The sequence below is a fragment of the Rhincodon typus genome, chromosome 28 (assembly GCF_021869965.1).
Source record: "Rhincodon typus isolate 14 chromosome 28, sRhiTyp1.1, whole genome shotgun sequence".
NCBI classification, from domain to species: Eukaryota; Metazoa; Chordata; class Chondrichthyes; order Orectolobiformes; family Rhincodontidae; genus Rhincodon; species Rhincodon typus.
Genome location: NC_063359.1, coordinates 6,759,481 through 6,786,072, shown reverse-complemented (window position 1 = coordinate 6,786,072; position 26,592 = coordinate 6,759,481). Strand labels below are relative to the sequence as shown.

The window sequence follows — 26,592 nt, the reverse complement described above, 5'->3', positions numbered from 1 at the left end:
TCATTGTCTTCAGGAATAGTGCCAGAAGACTGGAGACTAGCAAATGTTGTCCCCTTGTTCAAGAAGGGGAGTAGAGACAACCCTGGTAATTATAGACCAGTGAGCCTTACTTCGGTTGTGGGTAAGGTGTTGGAAAGGATTATAAGAGATAGGATTTATAATCATCTAGAAAGGAATAATTTGATTAGGGATAGTCAACACGGTTTTGTGAAGGATAGGTCGTGCCTCACAAACCTTATTGAGTTCTTTGAGAAGGTGACCAAACAGGTGGATGAGGGTAAAACGGTTGATGTGGTGTATTTGGATTTCAGTAAAGCGTTTGATAAGGTTCCCCACTGTAGGCTATTGCAGAAAATACGGAGGCATGGGATTGAGGGTGATTTAGCCATTTGGATCAGAAATTGGCTAGCTGTAAGAAGACAGAGGATGGTGGTTGATGGGAAATGTTCATCCTGGAGTTCAGTTACAAGTGGTGTACCTCAAGGATCTGTTTTGGGGCCACTGCTGTTTGTCATTTTTATAAATGACCTGGATGAGGGCGTAGAAGGATGGGTTAGTAAATTTGCGGATGACACTAAAGTCAGTGGAATTGTGGATAGTGCGGAAGGATGTTGCAGGTTACAGAGGGACATAGATAAGCTGCAGAGCTGGGCTGAGGGGTGGCAAATGGAGTTTAATGTGGAAAAGTGTGAGGTGATTCACTTTGGAAGGAGTAACAGGAATAGAGAGTACTGGGCTAATGGTAAGATTCTTGGTAGTGTGGATGAGCAGAGAGATCTCGGTGTCCATGTGCATCGATCCCTGAAAGTTGCCACCCAGGTTGATAGGGTTGTTAAGAAGGCGTACGGTGTGTTAGGTTTTATTGGTAGAGGGATTGAGTTTCGGAGCCATGAGGTCATGCTGCAGCTGTACGAAACTCTGGTGCGGCCGCACTTGGAGTATTGGGTACAGTTCTGGTCACCACATTATAGGAAGGATGTGGAAGCATTGGAAAGGGTGCAGAGGAGATTTACCAGGATGTTGCCTAGTATGGAGGGAAGGTCTTATGAGGAAAGGCTGAGGGACTTGAGGCTGTTTTCGTTAGAGAGAAGAAGGTTGAGGTGACTTAATAGAGACATACAAGATGATCAGAGGATTAGATAGGGTGGACAGCGAGAGCCTTTTCCCTTGGATGGTGATGGCTAGCAGGAGGGGACATAGCTTTAAATTGAGGGGTGATAGATATTGGACAGATGTCAGAGGTAGGTTCTTTACTCAGAGAGTAGTAAGGGCATGGAATGCCCTGCCTGCAACAGTAGTAGACTCGCCAACTTTAAGGGCATATAAATGGTCATTGGATAAACATATGGATGATAATGGAATAGTTTAGGTTAGATGGGCTTCAGATTGGTTTCACAGGTCGGCGCAACATCGAGGGCCGAAGGGCCTGTACTGCGCTGTAATATTCTACGTTTTATGGTTCATTTCTGCGCTCCTCCTGCATTGTCAGAACGTCTGATCATCAGGGTAAAGAGGAACCGGGCAGTACTCCCTTAACACTAGATGGTGCTGTCAAGGAAAGATCTCGAACTTTTATCGGTGGTGTTTTCTTTTGCAGCTATTTGTTTTTCTTGTTGGTTGTACAGCCAGCGCTTCCCTGTTCCAGGAGAAGGTGGGTTTCAGTGTGAGTGGAGGCAGCGCCGCTGTCCCAGCGGAGCCTGGGAGACAGCGCTCCCAGGCTGTGTGTGCTGTACATTGTGTTAACCAGGCTGCTGACATGGGCAATCTCAAAGCACTTTAAAACACAGCTCACAACATATTAACCATTGTGAACACCCAAACGTCTGAACATCAGTTTTGTAATTACCAGGAACAGATCAATGTTTTACTTTTCCCGGCGTTTAAAATTTTATATTTACTGTTATACAATATTAACTATTAATGTTATCATATTTAAACATATAGTATTTATTAGTCTTCACTGAATGTTAAGGGTTTTGAGATAACAAGGTGTAGAGCTGGATGAACACAGCAGGTTTAAAGGTTTTGGTTTTCCAGTAAGTTGCGTTACACTCTATTTTTGTTATTCTCGCCTTACTTTGTTCTGCAAGATTACAGGGTTTTACCGTCACTGTGATTTATATTATGAGAACTTTCAATATTTGTCAGTGTTAACCATTGCTACTTCTGATACAGCATTAATGTTACAGTATTGGCTGTACTCTGTGTTTGATCCGATTGTTTTGGAAAAATACTTCACTATGTTATGCTATACAGGATATGACCAGGCAATGTACACTACTGTGTTTGTTTATTATGGAAATCGAGAGTCCTACAGTAAGAAATGCCATTCAGCCCGTTAAGTCAGTGCTGGAAAAGAGCTATCCAATTAATTCTACACCGAGTTTCCCCACTTTGTTAGTTTTTTGTAATTGGTGGCTCAGTGGTTAGCACTGCTGCCTCACAGTGCTAGGGACACAAGTTCGATTCCAGCCTGGGGCAATTGTCTGTGTGGAGTTCGCACATTCTCCCTGTGTCTGTGTGAGTATAATGTAAATACTTTAAGGGGGGTAAAGGAATACAGGGAGTTTCCTCCCACTGTCCAAAGATGTGCAGATTGGGTGGATTAGCCACACTAAATTGCCCATAATGTTCAGTGATGTATAGTCTAGGTGGATTAGCTATGAGAAATGCAGGGTTACAAGGGTAAGGGTGGAGGGTGGGATGCACTTTGGAGGTCTGGTGGGCTGAATGGCCTGCTTCCACACTGCAGTGATTCTCTTCAAGTTCCCCTTTTGAATGTTACCATGAAATCTCCTGCCTCAACCCTCATAGTTATTCCTACTGTGGATAAATTCGCATTTGCCCCAGCTACCAGAGGAAACAGTTTCTCCTGATGCCCTTTCCAAGCGTCCTTCATTCTCTTAACATCCCATTAGGTTTACCTTGTCACTGTCCAAAGGAAAATAATCCCAGTTTCTTCAATCTCTCTGCACGTCTGGATTTCCTCATCCCTGATACAATCCGAGAGAACCTCCTGTGTACCTGCTTTAAAGCCTTGATATCCTTCCTAAAATGTGGTACCCAGAACTGCATGCAGGACTGCAGTGAATTGCACAAGTTTGATGTGGCTTTGTGTTCAATAGCCTTACTTATGTCACCAAATGCCCATATATTTTCCTAACTGCCTTGTTGACTTGCCTTGCCACTTTCAAGTTCTTATGAATATCTACCCCACCTCCAGCCCACTAGCTCCGTGTGTTCCTTTACCCTCCTTAAAATATTTACATCGTAATGCCCCTCCTTGTTGTTTGTTCCAAAATAATACCCTTCACACCCATCCGCACTAATTTTTTAATTCATTCATTCATGGGATGAGGGAGTCACTGCCCAGGCAACATTTATTGCCCAGAGGGCAGTTCAGAGTCAACCACATTGCTGTGGGTCTGTAGTCACATGGAGGCCAGACCAGGTAATGATGGCAAGTTTCCTTCCCTAAAGGGCATTCGTGAACCAGATGGGTTTTTCCTGACAATCAGCAATGGATTCATGGTTATCATTAGATTTTTAACTCCAGATATTTTATTGAATTCAAATTCCACCATCTGCCATGGCAGGATTCAGACTCGGGTCTCTAGAATGTTATCTGGGTCATTGGATTATCAGTCCAGCAATAATACCGCTAGGCCATTGCCTTCCCCTGTGACAACCTGCTGAATTTAAGCATATTACTAAGCAGAGGAAACGAAACTAAAATGCATCTATGGATGTTAATATGTCATGAACATGACAATATATATTGTGTAAGTATTTACCTAGTGTATGTGTGTGTGTGTGTGTATATATATACACACACACACACTCACACCCCCTAGTGTACATTACGTGTATTGTATTATCTACTTTAGGTCAAATTGTTACACCAAAGGTTGGTTAGCTCGGTTGGCTGCACTGCTGATCTGTGATACAGAGTGATACCAACAGCATGGGTTCAATTCCCACAGTGACTGAGGTCAGCTTGAAGGTCCTGCCCTCTCAACCTCCCCCTCAACTGAGGCCTGGTTACCCTCAGGTCAAACCATCTCCAGTGAGGGAGCAGCCTCTTGGGCTTTAACGCCAGCTTTTATTTGCTGCATCTTATCATGAATGCTGTTACAGTCTGCTGTGATGTTTATTAAACACTATCAGTACATGCAGCCTTTTCATGTTTGGATGTGACAGTACTGATTGTGCTTTATTACATGTTCAAGAGCCTCCTCTGGAAAATGGAAGCAGTGCAGCGGCCGTCCTCTATCGGGTCTCTGTTTGTCCATGCACTCCCTCAAAGCCACCAGAAGTACCTTTGCTACACCCGGCCTGGCCCTGAGAAGTTCAACCTGTGGTAAGGCCACGCGAGACAAGAAAGTAATTTCAGGGAAAGGATTTTGTTGCATGTACAGGGTATTCTCAGGCTTTGCTATGGTCCCATCTTCAGGTCTGTCTCTGGGACATTACTTTTGATTTGACTTATTATTGTCACATGTACCTGGGTACAGTGAAAGGTTTTGTTTTGCATGCAGTACAGGCAGATCATACCATATAAAGTGCACTAGGGTAATAGAACAGAGTGAAGAATACAATGTTACTGCTTCAGAGAAGACACACAAAGAGCGAGATCAACGTGAAATGTAAAATTTCAGAGGTCCGTTCAGACATTTAATAACAGCAGGTAAGAAGCAGTTCTTCATAGAATCATAGAAACCCCACAGTATGGAAGCAGGCCGTTCGGCCCGTCAAGTCCACACCGACTCTCTGAAGAGCATTCCACCCAGAGGCACTCCCTTATCCTATCCCTGTAACCCTGCATTTCCCATGGCCAATCCACCTAACCTGCACTCCTTTGGATTGGATCTGTTGGTGCTTGTGTGTAAGCTTTCGTATCTTCGATCTGATGAAAGAGATTATAACTGCGGTGGGAGGGGCGTTTGACTATGTTAGCTGCCTTTAAACAAAGTTACGGTCCAGTTCTGGAGTCACGTCCTGATCTGAGTGCAACAGTGTGCTACTCACTGCTGGTGCCTTCAAGCACCACTTGAATTCAGTACCATACATTGTACAACACAGGTAACATCAAGCTAGATTTTAAAAGTGCATGGCATTGTACAACAGTTTTTGTTTTAAATATTTTGGAAAACAGGTACATCCCCGAATGTCTGGTTTCAAAATTTACCTCCCCAACCCTAAACAGCAAAAATTTTATTAATGTTCTGGTGGTTATGCATCTAATAACAAAAAAATTCGGCAACTCTACTGCCCTCACTAACCAATGGCTCAAAAGATCTGTAGCTGTTAATTTCAGAAACCTGAATAATCTGTAACTTCAGTAATTTTAAGTAAAAAAAGTAGCAGTGAGAGGAAATATATACATTATAAATCATCTATTCCATATATCATATAAGGATCTAATTTCAGCACGTTAGTATAATTTCAAAATTTGGATCAGCTTGAGAATATAATTAAACAGCAAGGAGGATAGGGACAGATTTCTGGACAATATAGATACATTAGTGGAATAGGCTTAGATTCATACAGTAAAGAAAAGGCCCTTTGGCCCATCAGAACCGTACTGCCAAAAATACAAGACTGCCTACTGCAGTCACACTTACCCACTCTTGACCCGTAGCCTTGAGTGTTGAAGCAATTTTTAAAATTTGTGGGATTTCCCTCTTCAATTACCCTCCCAGGCAGTGCATTCCACTCCCCATCACCCTCTGACTGATAAAGCTTTCCTTAAGATCTTCTGTAAATCTCCTGACTTTCCCTCCTGCCCCCTTGTATTGACCCTTTGACTAAGGGGAACAGCTGCTTCTTGTTCACCCTGTCCATGCCCCTCATAATCTTACACCCCTCTACCAGGTCCGCTGTCATCCTTCTCGGCTCTGAAGAAAACAACCGGAGCTTATTCAGCCTCTCTTCATCTCTGAAATGCTCCATCCCAGGCAACATCCTGGTGAATCTCCTTTTCACCCGCTCCAGTTCAGTCACGTACTTCCTCGTGTGTGATGACCAGAACTGCTGTGGCTCAGTCGAAGACCTGTACAGCTCCAACATGACCTCCCTGCTCTTACGATCTATTCTACAACTGATAAAGGCAAGCATCCCATTTGCCTTATTAATTACCCCACCAACCTGTCCTGTCACCTCCTACAGGGATCTGTGAACAAGCACTCCATGATCCCTCTGTTCCTCCATAACTTCCTACTGCCTGCCATTCACTGAGTACTCCCTTGTCTTGTTCCTTCTTCCAAAGCGCAGAGATGCAGTGAAGGATGAAGTGATTCATTTTGGCCGAAAGGGAAAGAAGAGGGAAGATAAATCAATGGCAGAATAGTGAAGTAGCACTTTAACAGAACAGAGACGCTCTGAGTATGTAAGTCTTTAATGAAGACAGGACAAATATATTCTGTTTAACCATACATGGCTTTATTACAAGAAAGGCTGATTCCTGGTTAACCTCCAGCTTTCAGTTTTATTTATTCATTTGTTGGGATGTGGGTGTCGCTGGCTGGCCAGCATTTATTGCCCATCCCTAGTTGCCCTTGAGAAGGTGGTGGTGAGCTGCTTTCTGCTGCAGTCCTCCTGCTGTGGGTTGACCCACAATGCTGTTAGGGAGGGAATTCCAGGATTATGACCCAGCAACAGTGAAGAAACGGCAATAGACTTCCAAGCTGGAGAATTGTGGCCAATTCTGGGTACCACAAGTTAGGAAAGACATCCAAGGCCTCAAACTCAGAGAAGAGGAGAGTTCTCAGGGCGTACACAACATTGAAAGACTTCAGTTACATTAAATAACCAGAAAAGCTGACATTGTTCTCCTCAGAACAGAGAAGGTTATGGGGATAGAAGTATTCAAAGTAATGTGATGGGTTTTGCTGAATAAATAAGAAAAAAAATTTTCAGTAATACTAGGAATGGCAACCAAAGAACATAGACTTAAGCTAACTGGCAAAAGAATCAGAAGTGAAATGAGGAAAGCTTAACGATGCAATATTTGAAAGGATGGTGGAAGCAGATTAAATAATAATTTTCAGAAAGATAATACATTCAAAGAAAATACTTACAGAGCTATGAGGAAAAAGTTAGGAGAGTGGAACTAATTGAATTGCATGGTTTCCTCTGGGTGCTCCTGTTTCCTCCCACAGTCCAAAGATGTGAAGGCTAGGTGGATTGGCCATGCTAAATTGCCCATAATGCCCAGGGATGTTTGGTTTCGACATGGAGTAATGTAAGGGAATGGGTCTGGGTGGGATGCTCTTCGGAGAGATGGTGTGGTCTTGTTGGGCCGAATGGCCTGTTTCCACACTGTAAGGATTCTAGGATCTTATCTGAATAATACTTTCAAAGAGCTATCATTGACTCAATAGGTAAAATGGCCTCCTTCTGCATGATACAATAGGAGCATCCTCAGTAACTCACTATTAACTAATGTAAAACAATAATTCTGTAATGGGGTAATACAGAAATTAAACTCTCTGGTGCCCAGCTTTAATTTTCAAACTTCTAGACTAGTACAGGAAATTCAGACTACCCATTCTATATCGAGACAACTGGTAATATTATTAGTTTTATGAATGTTACCTGCAAGTTATTATATAGTAGCCATCCTCAAAATTATTTACATATAACTTTATTTTAGCAAAACAGTTAAATTTCAAGCATTTAAAAATATATATATGATATAGCCAAATCCAATGTCTTCACAAGAACACTCCTGTAGCATTTCCAGATCCAAGGGACACACAGACTGAGATAGTCAAGGGTGTTGATTATATCACTGCATGCTGGGGGCCAACCAGAAGAGAACAGCAGTGACTTCCTTTGTGCTGTTTTGCGTGAGAAAGCAACTGCAAGTAGTTGTATGTGAGCCACCTGCAAAGGTTTGGCATTGTTTCAGAGTTCTGTGCATATATCAGCATACTTACGATGACTGTTAAAGGAGCTTAATGCATGCTCATGGGGGCCCTGTAAATTTGGCACACTTTCAAGGGTTTTACCATTTTCAGAACCCATCTGTGAAGATTGACACACTTTCAAAAACCCCACAGCACTGCAAGGAATTGACAGTTTCAGGGCTCCCTGCAAAAATTGACACATCCTGTGCAAGTATTGGCCTAGTTTGAACAACTCGGACCAAAACTTCCAACAGTGATCCAAAAGTAAGCATTGCTATTACCACGGATCTAGCAGCATCAGGGGAGAGAAAAAGTTGAAATTCAGACCAGTAACCTTTCCAATACGTGTATTTCTTACATTTCCTTTCTGTTTCTTTTCTTCTCATTATATCTTAATTAACTTTTTAAAAATTTTATCATGTTATACCTGATTTAGCTTTAGTTCACCCTCCTCCTCAGTTCTTCCTCTGTTTATTTCTCAACCCTGAAACTGCATTGCTGCTATTCAGTAATGTTCCTGATGCACCCTTCCCCTTGCCTTGCGATTATCAGCTTGCATTTCAAGTCAATTTCAACGCCAGAAGAATTTGGCCTGAATCATGCGAAATGAAGTCAAGTTAACTGTGAACACTGTGAGATACTTTGCTGCAGGAAGTTCTGGCCCAAGTCATTATTTTTCTGCATGCAGTGACTGACATGTAGATCAATAAATTAACTGCTTTATGTCCACAACAACAACAACATGCTAAATCATACAGTCATACAGCATGGAAACAGACCCTTTGGTCCAACCAGTCCATGCCAACCATAACCCCAAATTAAACTAGTCCCACCTACCTCTTGCTGTCGAGGGAGTGCAGTGAAGGTTACCAGGCTGATTCCGGGAATGGCAGGACTGACGTATGAGGAGAGATTGACTAGGTTGGGATTGTTTTCGCTGGAGTTCAGATGAATGAAGGGGGTTTTCATAGAGACTTATAAAATTCTAACAGGACTGGACAGGGTAGATGCAGGGAGGATGTTCCCGATGGTGGGTGTGTCCAGAACCAGGGGTCACAGTATGAGGATTCGGGGTAAACAATTTAGCACGGAGATGAGGAGACAATTCTTCACCCAAAGAGTGGTGAGCCTGTGGAATTCATTACCACAGAAAGTAGTTGATGCCAAGACATTGAATGTATTTAAGAGGTGACTAGATATAGCACTTGGGGTGAATGGGATCAAAGTTTATGGGGAGAAAGCAGGGTTAGGCTATTGAGTTGGATGATCAGCCATGATTGTGAAGAATGGCAGAGCAGGCTCGAAGAGCCAAATGGCCTCCTCCTGCTCCTATCTTCTGTGTTTCTATGTTTCTCTTCTTGGCTCATATTTCCCCAAGCATTTGTTATTCATGTGCTTATCTAAATATCCTTTAAATGTTGTGACTATACTGGCAACCACCACTTCCTCTGGAAGTTCATTCCACACACGAACCACTGTAAAAAAAAGTGTAACCCGTAACCTGTCCTGTCTTTTTTTAAATCTTTCTCCTCTTACCTTAAAAATAGCTCCCTGGTCTTGAAATTCCCCCATGCTAAGGAAAAGACACCTGCCATTCACCTTATCTGTACCCCTCTTGATTTTATAAACCTCTATAAGGTCACCGCTGGACCTCCTATACTCCATTGAAAAAATCCCAGCCTATTCAGTCTATCCTTATGCCTCAAACCCTCCATTCCCAGCAACATTCTGGTAAATCTCTTTTGAACCCTCTCCAGCTTAATAATGTTCTTCAACTAGACACAGTATTCCAGAGGAGGCCTTGCCAACATCCTGTACGACCTCAACCTAATGTCAAAATAATAGAGAAATGTCTTGTTCTTATTTAGATAGAGTTATGAAATCTTGATGTCCACCTGAACAGGATAAGGGGATATCTGTTTAAATATTGGCGTCAACGCAGTGTTGCAAGGCAGCCCAGACCTGAGTAATGTAATTATTCTCAGCTCTGGATTCTAACTGAGAAGCTACAGTGCTACTATTCGGTTCAGACATGCTTTGAATCTTTACAGCTGTCAGGAGACCCTATTACGCTGAGCTGCTTATTGAACGGTGTCCCTCAGTTGAAAGGGCTCCACTCTGCTCCTCTGTACCAAGATCACGAGGAATAGGGGTAACAGTAGACATTTTGCCCATCAAGCCTGCTCCATCATTCAGTATGTTTGTGAATCATCTCGGGCTTCAACTCCATTTCCCTACCCATTCCCCAGATCCCTCAATGTCCCAAGAGACCAAAACTCTGTCTCAGCTTTAAATATTTTCAATACTGGAGTGACACAACCCTCCGGCCTAGGGAATCATGCTACCTTGTGGAAGCAGGCCATTCAACCCATTCAGTCACACTGACCCTCTGAAGAGCATCCCACCTGGACTCACCCCCCTTCCCCATCCCTGTAACCCTGCATTTCCCATGGCTAACCCACCTAGCCTGCACATCTTTGGACTGTGGGAGGAAACCAGAGCACCCACAGGAAACCCACACAGACAGAGAGACAATGTGTAAACTCCACACAGAGAGTCACCTGAAGCTGGAATCGAACATAGGTCCCTAGTGCTGTGAGGCACCCTTGCCAGCCACGGAGCCACCGTGAGCCCTTCAAATGGAATGCCAATGATTCGCAATGCTTCATATTTTATATTCCCTGACCAATGGGAACGATTTCTCAGTGTCTACCTTATCAAGCCAGAATCTTATACAACCTAGTGAGATCACTTCACGTTATTTCAACTCCAGAGAATACCAGCCCAGCTGACCTGGTCTGTCATCATTGACTGACCCCTTCTTTGCAGGGACAGTGATGTGAACCTTCACTGTATCACTTCCAATCCCTTTAGTATAGAGACCAGATCTGCCCACAGAATTCCAGATGGGGTCTCAACCCTGGAGCAAGATTCCTTTATCCATTTGCAGTGAACACCAACATGCCACTTGCCTTTTTAATTACATAGTGCACCTGGAATTGAACTTCCTGCTTTCCTTGTACAAGTACCCTAAATCTGATTGAGTGTCAAGACCTTTTTGAAATTTTTGCTACAATTTGCCTACCGACGTAACAGGTCCACAGAAGATGCCATGTCCCTAGCCCTGCATTCATCCCTGGAACATCTGGACATTAAAGACACCCATGTCAAACTCCTGCTCGTTGACTACAGCTCTGCCTTCAACACCATTATCCCCTCCAGACTGATCTCAACACACTGTGAACTTGGTCCTCTGCAACTGAATCCTCAGCTTTCTGACCCACAGGCCTCAATCAGTGAGGATAGGTAACTGCATCTCCTCCACAATAATACTCAACACTGGATGCATCCTCAGCCCCCCTACCGTACTACCTGCATACCTATGACTGTGTTGCCAAATTCCAAACTAACACCATCTACAAGTTTGCTGATGACACCATGGGAGTGGGACTGATATCTAACGACAATGAGTCAAACTACAGAAGGGAGATAGAGGGCTTGGTGACATGGTGAAATGAAAACAATCTGTCTCTCAACATCAGCAAAACTGAAGAACTGATCATCAACTTCAAAAAGAAAGGAGGAGAACGCACCCACATCGAGATCAACGGAGCTGAGGTTGAGAGCGTTGAGAGCGTGAAGAGCAGCAAGTTCCTCGGAGTGACGATAACTGATACCTGTCCTGGCCTTCTCATGTAGATGTGTCAGACAAGAAGGCACAACAACGCCTCTTCTTCTTCAGGCAGCTCAGGACATTTGGCCATGTCCATAAGGTCCCTCACCAACTTCTACCGGTGCACCATTGAAAGCATACTGTCCGGGTGCATAACGGCCTGGTATGGCAACTGCTCTGACAAGAAACTACAGAAGGTGGTGTGCACAGCCCAGACCATCACAGAAGCCAACCTTCCGTCCATGGACTCTATTTACATGGCTCGCTGCCGCAGAAAGGCTGCCAACATCATCAAAGACCCATCGCACCCTAGTAACACTCTCCTACAACCTCTTCCATCAGGCATAAGATACAGAAGCCTGAACACACACACGAGCAGGTTCAGGAACAATTTCTGCCCAGCCGTTATCAGACTGATGAATGAACTCTCTAGCCTCAAATAACACTGATCTTGCTAACGTTGAGCTCACCTAGCCCTATGCAATGTAACCTATGTGCCTCTGTCTAAGTCTTTTTGGTCTGTACATCCTTCGTTTAGTATGATCTGCCTGTACCGCTTGTAAACAAAGCTTTTCGCTGTACTTCGGTACACGTGACAATCAATCAATTAATCAATCAATCGTATATTCTACTTTTGTCTTCTTATGATCAAACGTGTTATCATCCAGTAGGATCTAGCAGGGTTGTCTGAGACTAAGTGGAATTACGGAGCAGTTCATTGTTGTATGATAATTCAAAGATAAGTTGGGAAAACTGCACTGGGTGTACTGGGAGCAAGTGATCCGGATTGTTGGAGTTTCATGAAGTGTACATTGTGTTGAAACTCTTGATGGGAAAAGCATATGACTGGACTCTGTCTTCTTGTGTTTGACAAACTGAGTTAATCCTCTCATTTCATTCTTGCATGCGTGACTCTAACAGAAAGTACTGATGACAATGATCTCCCTTTCCTTCGCAGTGTTACAAATGGTATGGATGTTTGGAGCACAGGTTTCAGTCCACAAAAACTTGAGGAACATGTGAGTATTAAGACTGTTAATTTTGTTTTAATAATGTGTTATCCTGCTTTTTTTTATTCATTAATGGGATGAGGGCGTCGCTGGCTAGGCAGCATTTATTGCCCAGCCCTAATTGCCCAGAGGGCAGTTAAGAGTCAACCACATTGCTGTGGACCTGGAGTCACATGTAGGTAAGGATGGCAGTTTCCTTCCCTAAAGGACATTAGTGAACCAGATGGGTTCTTCCTGACATCGGCAATGGAATCACGGTCATCATTAGATTCTTAATTCCAAATATTTTATTGAATTGAAATTCCACCATCTGCCGTGGCAGGATTCAAACCCGGGTCCCCAGAATGTTATCTGGGTCTCTGGGTTAACAGTCCAGTGAAAATACCACTAGGCTGTCACCTCCCCCTATTTACATCTGGTCATATGTTTTTGCAGTTATGTGGAATGAAAAATCTTGCATAACATGCACAGTTCCTATCTGCAAACCTTATTTTCTACTGTCAATATTCTGGAGCATGCTTATACATCAACATTTCCTTTTGAATTGTGTTCTGCAAATTGTCAATGTAATTCCAGCCCATGAACACTAGATGGCCTTATCAAGCAGGATTCTGAAGTTTTGTTCTATCTTCCTTATCGACCTGTTTAGAGTTGCTACCCCACAGCTCTGGAGCAGGTGGGACTTGAACATGGGCCTCCTGGGCCGGCGGTAGGGACATTTACCACTGCATCACAAGTTTCTTCACTGAGACCTGCATGTCCTGTGATTGGCATGTTTTGCTTCCGATAGCACTTCTCTTGACAGACTTTACTCCTCGTACTTTGCTGATAACCTGCTAATTGCTAACAAAAGCAGTACCCTACCATGATTAATGTTGTCAGGTATTAAGAGCAAGTGAGGATAATGTTTTCAGCAAGAGTTTCAATTCACCAACAAGGCACTAGCTGTCTCTGAGGGACAGATTCTGTGATCATATGTGGCCCCAAGACCTAGAGTCACAGAGTCATACAGCATGGAAACAAACCCTTCGGTCCACATGTCCTAAATTAATCCAGTCCCATTTGCCAGCATTTCATCCATTTGAAAATGCTATAAACCCTTTCTAGCAGATTCTGCTGGGGTGATGTGGATTGTTGCTGTGCATGGTCCCGAAACTTTGGAATCTCCTTCCAAATGTCTCTTTTAAGCCCCAATCCACCTAACCTGCACATCTTTGGACTGTGGGAAGAATCCGGAGGAAACCCACGCTGACACAGGGAGAATGTGCAGACTCCACGCAGACAGTTGCCCGAGGGTAGAATCAAACCTGAGTCCCTGGCACTGTGAAGCAGCAGTGCTAACCACTGAGCCGCTGTGCTGTCCACTCTTGCTTTTGCCTGATTTATTATCCTCACCATTCACTCTCCACTGGCGTTTTGCCAGGCCCAAAGGCTTCCATCAGCAGAGTTGGGGACATGGAGTGCGTGTGCTGATCCCATGGCTAGTGCACTTCCCCTCCCACAGCCAGGTGCTGACTGTTGTCTGGGGGTCGGTTAACCATTTGGCTGTTTTCCCAAGTTCCTCCTCTCGGTTCAGTCTGGCTCCATGTCCCTGTTGCATGATTCATCAATGTTCATCTTCACTGCCATGCAGCTCAAACTCTGCACATCGGAAAAAGACAGTATTCACTTTTGTTTCCCTCTGACAGAAATCCACACATGGGGTGAAAACCTGTGAAGAATACGACTCTATAGCCAGGTACGTAACCATCAGTCCACAGGGGAAAAAGGAGAGTTGATGAAGATGTAGGAAAATAGAATCAGGAGTAAGCCACTCAACCCCTTGACTCTGCTCTCCCATTCAGCTGGCTCATGGCTGATCTGTATCTGAACTCCGTTTGCCATTCTCAGCTCTATATCTCTTACTGCCCTGATCTAACATAAATCCTTCACTCTCAGTCCTGATAGCTCCAGGAAACACAGGCATTTGAGAGAGAGAGAGAGAGAGCGCGATTCAGATTTCTCCTTGTGGTTTTGTGAAGAATTGTTTCTGGATTTTGCTCCTAAATGGGTTGCTCTAATTTACCAGCTCTGCTCTGCACTCTCAATTTACTCCAGTGCAGAAAGCAGTCTCTCAACAACAAGGGTGGCACGGTGGCTCAGTGGTTAGCATAGCCACCTCACAGCACTAGGAACCAGGTTCAATTCCACCCTCGGGTGACTGTCTGTGTGGAGTTTGCGCATTCTCCCCGTGTCTGTGCAGGTTTCATCTGGGTGCTCCGGTTTCCTCCCATAGTCCAAAGATGTTGCAAGTTAGGTGGATTGGCCATGCTAAATCGCCCATGGTATCCAGGGACATGCAGGCTAGGTGGATTAGCCATGGGGAATTACAGGGATAGAGTGGGTGCTGAGGCTAAGGCTGAGTGGGACGCTGTTTGCAGGGTCAGTACAGACTCGATGAACTGCCTCTTTCTGTATTGTAAGGATTCTGTAACTATCCTTTTAACATTCTGACAATTTGATCAAATCACCAGACTGCACTGTGGCCTGTCCTGAAGCTTGATTATGATGGGTGTTCACTCACCTGCATTGGATGTTGATGCCAGGCCGATGTCTTAGCAAACATTTTACTGAATGAGAAAATGGAGAGGAAGTGTGACGCTGTACAACTGCTGCCATCCCTGTGCCCATCAGGCTTGTGATTTGAAACAATTTTACCCATAAATCTGGTGTGGAGAATTCTGGTGTCACTCCATGTAGTAGGATTTACTGAATCCTGCACAATCAAGAGGGCTCCTCTGCCTCTACCACACTGCGTCTGAGAGATGACTGACCAAGGTCACAGGAGAGAGGAGAAAAAATATATAGAGCAACTTGTATTGATATAGTGTACTTCATGACCTCAGGGCATCCCAGCATGTTTCACAGTCCATAAAGTACTTTTGAAGGCAGTGCCTATAGAAGGAAACACAGCAAGCTACCACAGCAAGTGGATAATCTGCTTGCTTGATGTCGAGTGAGAGATGTTAGACAAGATGCTCGGTGTAGGTCTGGAAATAACTCTCTGTGATCTATTGCACCTAAGGCTTTGAAGAAAAGCAAAATACAGCAGAAAGCTGAAACCAGCGCAGAGAATGCTGGAGAAACTCGGCAGGCCTGGCAGCATCTGTGGAGACAGGGGCAGAGTTAATGTTCTGAGTTCAGTGCGACTCTCCTTCAGAGCTGGGGCTTTGGTTGTATGTGAGTAGCCCTCCCTCAGTCCTGCCTCATCGGCCTTGAATATACACTCCTGTTTCTGGAGCAGTCCTTAAACCCATGATCTCCTGATTCCAAAGCAGGAATGATGCCTGCTGGGCTCTGCCGGCACATAAACAACTGGGAATCCATTACCAGCTACTATCAGCCAGTTGTTTAATCACAAGCCACATGCTGTCGTGGCAGAGGAGAATGAGCGGACGAGGAATTAAAATGAAGAGGGTCTAACCATTTGAGATAAACAAACAAGCCACAGGTGCATTTCAAAACTCAGAAAGCCACACTGTAAAATGAAGAGCTTTTCCTGTCTGCTGGTGAGATAGAACCAAGGAGTAGGTATCACACAGGTGGCTGAAATATTTACTTAAACACGCACAGAATTGACAATGTCTTACAATAGATTGTGATTCCTGCAGAGGGTCACTTGGATGCGAAACATACATGACCCAACCTATTGAGACTGGAAAGGTTGGGACTTCTGTCCCTGGAGTGTAGGACGTTGAGGGGTGACCTTACAGAGGTTTATAAAATCATGCGGGGTATAGATAAAGTGAATGGTAGGTGTCTATTCCCTAGGCTGGGGGGGGGGGGGGGTTTCAAGACAAGGGGGCATATTTTTAAGGTGAGAGGAGAAAGATTTAAAAATGACTTGAGGGGCAATTTCTTTTCCGCAGCGTGGTTTATGTCTAGAATGAACTTCCTGAGAAAGTTGTGCTTGCAGGTACAGTTAAAAGACATTTAGATAAATACATGAATAAGAAAATGTTTGGAGGGATATGGGCCAAGCGCAGGCAGGTTGGTTTTATGGTTGGGCTGAAGGGTCTGCTTTTGTGCTGTATGACTCTAAGAGACACTGATCATTATTAACTTCCTTGCTGGTTTTCCCTCTCGCCTTGGTCCCTCCTCCCAACAACCCACTGCTGGGGTATAGGTATGGATGGGCAAGGTGCTGGGGATGTACATCAAAGCTTAAAAAGTAGGGAGCCCACTGTGCCCAGGCGGTGGGTCAGCTACGCTCAACTGGGGACTGTCTGCCCAGTCGAGGAGCAGGATTGGGCCCTACGATTCCTGTCCATGTCTTTGGTTACATCTGCATGACACCAGACACCATGCAGCTCCTCACTGGGAAACCAATCTCCCCATGGTAGCTCAGTGAATGCTGACAAACCCACTGACAGAAAAGACATCAAAGCCAAGACTTGACCCTATCCTGTAGACAACCACAGGTCCAGCTGGATTGTGACCAGGAGTGGGAACATACGCTATATTCCATCTTCTTAATTGAGGAAAACTGCAATCAATTGCAATGTCCCAATCATTATCCCTGTTGCAGCTCTCCCTGCATTTAATCAAAACACTCCTGACATCCATCATTTCGATAAGCATTGGAATGTAGAATTCAGAAAGTCTTAGCAATCCATCATTAATGAAAGGGAAATCTAGTCCGAGAAATGTATTAGTTGATTTGAGGATGTAACAAGAGAGTAGATAAAGGGAAACATTAAGATGTAAGATATATGAATTTCCAATAGACATTTGATAAGAGGCCACACTAAAATGTAAATACACAGGATAGGTGTTCATGGAGTTGGGGCTAATGTGTTACCACGGATAGAGGATTGGTTAATAGGAGACAGTGTTTGGGTTGGGGATAGGGATAAATGGGCCTTTCAAAATTATTATTGAAGTTCCACAAGGAGCAGTAGCTGGGCCCTCAGTTATATTTACAGTCTATATTCATGACTTAAACAAGAGACAGAAAGTACTATATCTTAAGTTTATTAATGAAACAAAGCTTGTTTGGAATGCAGGCTGTGAGGAGAACACACAGGATGGACAGAGATGATGTTTAAGTGTGTGGGCTACAGGGTGGTGGGTGGTGTACAATGGTGAATCAACGTTACTGCTAACATTCTGTGCTGCGCCCACAGGGATGCTTTCGAGAAGTTTGCTGTCAGCCTCACAGTTCTTGACAACATCGCCATACTGAAACTTAACCAAGATGACCAGGGACTAACCTTTGACCTCTACAAGCTGTCCATTTCTGAGGCTAAGGCAGAGATCCAGTCGGTCATGTTTCACCTGGTGCATCAAGTACATCATTTGCAAGATCAACTCAAAGGTGCACAGCGGTACTGATGGGGACAGGAAGGGGACAAGTATCTGAAATACCCCAAACTTTCTGTTTTTAGGGGTTGCAGGCATTGTTCATTTGGCCAGTAGCAAAGTCTTAGTTCAACACTACCTTTTAAAAAGATCTTAGCGCACTCGGTTTCCGCTCAATCTGCCTATTATTCTGTAAACTAGCTGACACCAATAGCCCCAGCGAGTGAATTTTTTGTAGATTTGCTTGCCAATTTGGTCTAAAATTGCTTTTGTTATTTGTTTATAATTCTCCTTTCACTGTTTTTGCGCTGACCAGCTAAAGTGGATGAGTAGCTATCTTACTCCCTGGTCTCTATCATTAACTTCTGGTAGCAGCGTATGTAGGTCATATGGAGGAATACCAACTGCATCTTTCCTTGTGGTCCCCCAACAGGCACCTTTTAGCAACTGGGTTGAGCGGCACTGGAGAACTGCATTTCTATAGCTGCTTTCCCATTCTCAAGTCATTCCACAGACCTTTCCAACCAATGTAGAGTTATAGAGTCACAGAATCATACAGCACGGAAACAGACCCTTCAGCCCAACCAATCCATGCTGGCCATAATCCCAGACTAAATTAGTCCCACTAAACAAGCCTGTGCTTGGCCCGATACCTTCCAAACATTTCTTATTTGTGTACTATCTTTTAAACGATGTAACTGTGCCCTTATCTGCCATTTCCTCTGGAGGTTCGTTCCAAACATGGACCACTCCCTGTGTAAAAGATGCCCCCATGTCTTTTTTTGAATCTCTCTCCTCTCACCTTAAAAAAATTGCCCCCCTAGTCTTGAAATCCCCCACCCTAGGGAAAGCATACCTGCCATTCGCCTGTGGGCTAGACCAGGTGAAGATGGCAGTTCCTCTCCTAAAGGACATTGGAAGGTTTTTACAATAATTGACAAAGTCACTTGGTTGTCATTAGGCCAACTTTCAATTCAAGAGTTTTGTTGAATTTAAATTTTAACATCTGCCGTGGTGGGGTTCGAACCCATGTCCCGAGAACGATATGTTAGCGGTGTGATAACAAGATGCTCAGAAGATCATTTCGGCTGAGCCAATATGGCTTAATGAAAGGGAAATTGTCTTTGACAGATTTATCAGCGTTTTTGTTCTGGACACAGCTAGCAGAATGGATAAAGGGGAACTACAATGTAGTGTATTTAGATCTAGCATTCAAGAAGTTACCAAATAAATGGATATTGTATAAAATTAGGGCTCCTGGGGATTGGGGGTAATATATTAGTACAGATTGAAGATTAGCTAATGAGCAGAAAACAGAGGAATAAATGGATCAGTTTTGAGTTTACAAACATCACCTGGAGAGATGACACAAGGATCAGGATTTGCAACACATATATTAATTAATTAGACAAAGAAACCAGCATATGAGATAATTGACAATGTTGTAACTTATAATTCCTTTATACTTATATATATTTAAGGGCTGGTTTTCCCTAATAAAGAAATTTGGTTTGGAAAGGGAGAAAGAAGGCTGGCCTTTGATTTGAACAATGAAACACAAATAAGCACTTGTGGAAAATAGACTGGCTCCTCCATCAATTAGTGGATGACCAGCAATAGAACAATAAGGAGCAACCAGATAACCTGTGCTTTAAGTTTCTGGTTATTGAATAAGCACTGTGCAGGACATGGGAGAGTACCGCTATGCTTTTCTTGAAAATATTTTTTTTTGACATTGTTTATGTCAATCTGGGAGGGAATGACTCAGAAAAAAGTCTCATTCAAAAGACAGTGGCTTCAACAGTGCAGTTCATTCCCTTTGGATACGTGATTACAAGGAGACCAAGGCTGGGAACTGAATATTCCAGGGTTTGCAAGTTTCCGAAAGATAGACTGAATGGAAAAGGAGGAGAAGTATTTCTGATAGTGAAAGATAACATAATGACAATAGTTTTCTTTTGGAATTTGGCTCAGAATTGAATTGCACAAAGTAAAAATACAAAACTTTAAAAAAAAGCTAATTGCACAGGTGTGAAGGGAACACGGCTAAAATGAATAAATGGATGAAAACGTGTGATAAGTAAACAGTGGGAAATATTTAATTAAATGATCCACAACATTCCACAAAAATACATTCTATCAGAAAAGACTTAGTGAGGAGAGAGCATCTGTGACTTACTAGAGAAATTAAAGATAGTATTAGATTAAAAGAGATTTGCAATACGTAGTTCTGCTATAACACGTGTTTCGTTAATGCGAATTAGCTATAACATAATTGAATAGTAGATGCTGTTTAGATAATGTGAACTTTCTGCTGTACAGGTATAGCGATTTTCTATGGCCGTTTTCTATAGCACGAGGTCACACAAGAACGCAACTATTGCATTAAAGGAGAACTACATGTTTCACAAAGAATAGCAGTAAACTCAATAATTGAGAAAGATCTAGAAGCCAGTAGAGAAGAGCGACTGAAGAGTTGGCTAAAAGGGAAAAATTGAAAATAAGAGTTGACTACCCGGTGATATAAAAATGAATTGTAAGAGCTTTTACAAGCGAGAAAAAGGAAGAGGGTAGCTAAAGTAAACGCTGGTTGATGTGAAGCAGAGACATAAAAAATTATCATGGTGCAGAAGAAATGGTAGAGATGTTAAACAAATATTTTGTGTCTGCCTCTATTGTAGATGATACAAACTAGGTGCTAGAAATAGAGGGTATTCAAGGAGCAAATTAGAGTGCGGAACTTAATTTACAGAGAAAATGTGTTGGAGAACTTAAGCAACTAAAAGGTTAATTCCTGGGGGCTTGCATCTCAGCATTCTTAAAGAAGTAGCTGCAGAGGAAGTGGTTGCACTGGTTATGGTTTTCTAAAGCTTCCTTGATCCTAGAACAGTTGAAAGTTATCAAACAGATCACTGCTCATTAAGGAGGAGTGATTCAACTACAACCAGACATTGGTCATCAGAAAATTACTGAAATCTATTATGATGAAAGTTTTAACAAAGAGTTAGAAAATCATAGTGTAATCAAATTGAATTGATATGGTCTTGTGTAAGAGGAATTGTTTTTAGCAAGAAGAATGAGAGGTGATTTGATAGAAACATACAAGGGCATTTCTGCAAGTGAGGGAATCTGAAGCATGGTGGCACAGTCTCAGACTAATGGGATAATCATTTAGGACTCACTTAGAGTAGTAGTTGTTGTTGAGCTAGACGTTAGTAGAGCCTTTGATAAGGTTCCACATGGTAGACTAATTAGTAACGTTAGATCACATGGGATTCAGGGTGAGTTTGCCAAATGGATACAAAATTTGCTTTATGGTAGGAGTCAGAGGGTGGTGGAGGGTTGTTTTTCCAACTGGAGGCTAGTGACGAGCAGTGTTCCACAGGGATCGGTACTGGGTCCAGTTTTGTTTGTCATTTATATCAATAATTTGGATCAGAATTTAGGAGGCATGGTTAGTAAGTTTGTAAATGACGCCAAAATTGGCAGCATAGTGGCCAGTGAAGAAGGTTAACTAAGATTACAAAGAGATCTTGATCAATTGGGTCAATGGGCTGAGGAGTGGCAGATGGAGTTTAATTTGGATAAATGTGAGGTATTGCATTTTGGTAAAACAAACAAGGGCAGGACTAATACAATTAGTGGTGGGGCTCTGGATAGTGTAGTTTAGAGAGACCTAGGGGTTCAGGTACATAATTCTCTGAAATTTGTGTCACAGATATACAGGGTGGTTAAGGAGGCATTTAGTACACTTGCCTTCACTGCTCAGATCTTTGAGAATAGGAGTTGGAACATCATGTTGAGATTGTACAGGATGTTGTGAGGACTCTTCTGGAGTCCTGTGTGCAGTTCTGGTTACCCTGTTATAGGAAAGATAATATTAATTTGGAGAGGGTTCAGAAAAGATTTCAGAGGATGTTGCCAGGAATGGATGGTTTAAGTTATAAGGAGAGGCTGGATAAGCTGGGACTTTTTTCACTGGAGCGTAGGAGGTTGAAGGTGACCTTTATAGGCTTATAGCATCATGAGGGGCATAGATAGGGGTATTTTCCCTAAGGTGGGGGTATTCAAAACTAGGGAGCATATTTTTAAGGTGAGAGCAATAAGATTTAAAAGGGACATGAGGGGCAACTTTTTTACACATAATGGCAATAGTGGATGCAGATACAATTATCACATTTAAAAGACATTTGGATAAGTACACGAATAGGAAAGGTTTGGAGAGATATGGGCCAAATGCAGGCAGGCAGGACTAGTTTAGTTTGGAACGCGGTCAGTATGGCCTGGTTGGAACGAAGGGTCCGTTTCCATGCTGTTTGACTGTATGACTGAGATGAGGAGAAATTTCTTCACTCAGAGGGTTGTGAATTGTTGGAAGTCACTACCCCAGGGAGCTGTGGAGGCTACATTGTTGAGCATATTCGAGGCTGAGATAGCTAAATGTTTTTTTCTGAAGAAGGGTCTCGACCTGAAACGTCAGTTTTCCTGCTCCTCTGATGCTGCTTGGCTTGCTGTGTTCATCCAGCTCTACACCTTGTTATCTTGGATAAATGTTTGACCTCTCACAGAATAGAGGGATATTAATTGGGCAAGAATGTGGAATTGAGGCAAAAAACAATCAGCCATGACCTTGTTAAATGGCACAGCAGGTTGGAGCATTAATTCTGCTTCTCAGTGCTGCCCCACAATGTCAGCTGTGATTTCATACACCAACTTTCTGAGACTGAGTCTACAATCTTCTGAGTCTCAGGCAGAAGTATCACCCGCAAAATCAGAGCTGACACCTTCAAGATGTAGAACAGGGCCATTAGTGTTAGCCTGCCTTCACAATGAGCTGCCTGTTTTACTAGTGGCTAGTTTGAGCAAATCAGAACAGCGAGACGATGATGTTAATGATTATCGTGTGAGTAGTCACCCTGACGAATTATACCCTGATAAATGTCTAAAAATATAACTCATCTTCTCCCGACAGCCTCTGAGGAAAGCAACATTTTGAAACTTGATAAAACAATGCAGAGGACGCAGAGGATGTTTCTAGCAGGTAAGACTAGTCATGAAGCTCTGATCTTTAGAGGTGCAAAAAATTGTTGTGTGGTTCGTGCACTATGCCTCAGGACCCATCTCTGTCTTTCCCTTTTCTTGGTTTCTTTCAACTGCACTGCCTCAGTGATGGGAAGTAAATCAGCAAGTAGAAACCCCTCTGGGTCTGCTATTGTAGCCTAGATAAATGCCCATACATTTCTCTCCAATTACCCAGTTGTCACAATTTGTTTTAAAGTGATTTCTTTCATTTGGTCTCCTGAAATCATCACTCCACAGTGAGACTGAATTTGGCGAGCAGTGTGGATCCCTCGAGTAACTTGTCAAACTGACTAATATTGATTGTTAAGCCTGGATTTAAAAATAGAGAAAGACTTGCACTACTACACTAATTTCACAACCATAAGATGCCACAAAATGTCTTGCAGTCAGTTAGCAACTTCTGAAATATGGGTACTGTTGTGATGCAGAGAATACAACAGTCAATTAGTACAAAGCAGACTCCCACAAGCATCAATGTGACAATGGTTAAGCAACCCATTTAAAGATGTTACTTGAATGATAAATATTGACAGGGCTCGAGGTCAAACTCAGTTTACTCCTCTTCTTCATATATTGTATAGGATCAGTTGTGATCACCCGAGATGGCAAACTGGGCCTCAGTTTTTGAATAACTCTTCATGGTAAGTGGGCATCGCTGGCAAGGCCATCGCTAATTGCCCTTCACAAAGTGCCTTGTTCAACTGCGGCAGTTCACATAGTGTAGGTATATCTACAGTGCCAGCCTCACTCCCCAACCCCCCACCACCGCCTCACTCCTCCCCGCCTCACTCTCCATCCCCCCCACCTCAATCTCCCCCGCCCCACTGCCTCACTCTCAATTTCCTCTATCTGACCCATCTCTTTTACACACTGAGTTCTCACTCGCTCTTGGCTCCTCCCTCTGATCTGTATCACTCTTCGTTCTATGAGTGGCTTCCCTTCTGTCTGTTGTTTTATTCAGTGCCCCATCAACACACTTAAAATGTTTCAGTGAATCATTGCCCAGTCCGAGTTAGAAGAACTGCATTGGTCAGGGTATTCAGTATTTTTCACTGCAGTGAAAAGGGAATCTGACAAAGAGATCATCAAAACTTATATTAACATTTTTACAGCTTCTTTTACAGGATAGTAGCTAGCCGGGTTAGCATTTGTCACCCATCCCTAACTGCCTTTATAGCGCTAGTTACCTTCTTTCTCAAAACCCCTGTAGCCCACGTGGTATAGGTTCTCTCCTGTGGTGTTGTTGGGAAGGCAATTCCAGGATTTTGAAGTAAGTGATATGGTTCCATTTCACTGAAAGCACAGATTCCCATAAAAAGATTATTTCTATTGACATTGCTGGACAGTGGGGTATAACTGGGCCTGATTGATAGCTCCATGATAGTACAGTAAGCTGTTTTTTTCTGTGATCATTTTTGTCAGTGGCTCATTGTTTATTTGCATAAAATATAGAGGTGTCAAGTGCTTGTATCCTCCATCAGTGATACTGATTGATTGAAATGGTTAGCTGGTTGATTGAAACTCTTATAGAGTTATAGCTATGGCAACGTTTTGAAGATAATCATGAATGGGTGCTTTTTATAGCAGTTCCATTATGGCCATGTTACTGTGGAGTTATTGGTTATGTGGAGAGTGTATGCCAGTGGTATGAGTATGGACCAAGGAGCAGGAAAGGGTACCTAGAAATTGTCTACACGCGTGGTTTTAAGGGTAAGAACACAGGGTGAGAGGTCTTTTAGAGAGACTTATTGGATCTTTGGACTTATACAAAATGCAGGGAAGCCAAATGAAACCATTCTAAAACATTACTAAGGCTCCAGCTGAAATTGTGGTTTGTTCTGGGCATTATGCTTTAATACGTAGATGAAGGCCTTGGAATAGGGAATCGAGAAGATATAGTAGAATGGGAACAGGGATGATGAGAAGATTACAGGAGCTGGGGTTGCTCCCCTTACAGCAGAGTTTGAGAAGAGATTTGATGGAGGTATGCAAAGTCATGAAAGATTTTGATCGAATCGAATTGGGCAAACTACGTGCAGTGACAGGAGACTCATTAACCAGAGGACACTGATTTAAGATCATTTGAAAAAAAACCTGAGGTAATTTTTTTTTAACACAATGACTCGGGATAAGCACATTCAATATTCAGTATTGGAAAGTATTCAACCTGGAGCTCGGTGACCAGTGGTGTTCCGCAGGGATCTGATCTGGGACCTCTGCTGTGTGTGATCTTTATAAATGACTTGGATGAGGAAGTGGGTTAGCAAGTTTGCTGATAACATGAAGGTTGGTGGAGTTGTGGACAGCGTGGAGGGCTGTTGTAGGTTGCAACGGGACATTGCCAGGATGCAGAGCTGGGCAAAGAAGTGGCAGATGGAATTCAACCCAGAAAAGTATGAAGTGATTCATTTTGGAAGGTCGAATTTGAATGCAGAATACCGGGTTAATGGCAGGATTCTCAGCAGTGTGGAGGAACAGAGGGATCTTAGGGTCCATGTCCATAGATGCCTCAAAATTGCTACCCAAGTTGATAGGGTTGTAAAGAAGGCATAAGGTATGTTGGCTTTCATTGGCGGGGGAATTGAGTTTGAGCCGTGAGGTTATGCTGCAGCTCTATAAAACTCTGGTTAGACCACACTTGGAATATTGTGTTCAGTTCTGGTCACCTCATTACAGGAAAGATGTGGAAGCTTTAGAGAGGGTGCAGAGGAGATTTACCAGGATGCTGCCTGGACTGGAGGGCAAGTATTATGAGGAAAGGTTAGGGAGCTAGGGCTTTTTTCATTGGAGCGAAGAAGGATGAGAGGTGACTTGATAGAGGTGTACAGGATGATGAGAGGCATCGAGTGGATAGTCCGAGACTTTTTCCCAGGGCGGAAATGACTATTATGAGGGGGCACAATTTTAAGGTGATTGGAGGAAGATACAGGGGAGATGTCAGAGGTACGTTCTTCACACAGAGAGTGGTGGGTGTGTGGAATGCGCTGCCGGCAGTGGGAGTGGAGTCAGATACTTTAGAGACTTTTAAATGACTCTTGGATAGGCACATGGAGGATAGTAAAATGTAGGATATGCAGGGTAGATTGATCTTAGTAGGATAATAGGTCGGCACAACATTGTGGGCGGAAGGGCCTGTACTGTGCTGTACTGTTCTATATTCTATGTAATAATAGCTTTCAAAAGGAGATTGGATAAACACTTGGAAAGGCAAGAGATGCAGGTGCTTAGAGGAAAGAACAGCGAGGCAATTCAGTAACTCCTTCAAAAATCTAGTACTAGAGAAATGCTTAATCATTGCTGAATTGTCTCCAGTGCTTAATCATTCGAACATTTCATGATTGAAATCTGTTGCTGTTTGCTTGTAGAGTATGATTCCAAGAGGAAGGCAAATGGACCTGAATCTTCACCAGTGTCCAAGAAGAGGCTTGCAGGAGAGTCCCTGATAAATCCAGGCAGCAAGAGGTAGTTGTCGTCTTCCAAAGATTAGTGCTCTATCAGCTTTGTGGGTATCGTGCGACATAGGGCCATGCACTGTGCGATACGGGGGCCCATGTACTGTGCGATACGGGGGCCCATG

The 26,592-nt window shown here is 43.2% G+C and overlaps 1 protein-coding gene across 1 annotated transcript in view; it reads left to right on the top strand.

Moving 5' to 3' along the window:
• The first annotated feature begins 1,562 nt into the window (after positions 1-1,562).
• Positions 1,563-26,592, top strand: part of paxx (PAXX non-homologous end joining factor) — a 26,781-nt gene continuing 1,751 nt past the window's right edge. The window contains exons 1-7 of the mRNA XM_048613694.1: positions 1,563-1,651; positions 4,230-4,360; positions 12,542-12,602; positions 14,282-14,331; positions 17,759-17,949; positions 22,906-22,974; positions 26,381-26,477. Coding sequence (XP_048469651.1) covers positions 4,245-4,360; positions 12,542-12,602; positions 14,282-14,331; positions 17,759-17,949; positions 22,906-22,974; positions 26,381-26,477 — 584 coding nt within the window. The 5' untranslated portion in view covers positions 1,563-1,651; positions 4,230-4,244. The remainder of the gene's footprint in view (positions 1,652-4,229; positions 4,361-12,541; positions 12,603-14,281; positions 14,332-17,758; positions 17,950-22,905; positions 22,975-26,380; positions 26,478-26,592) is intronic.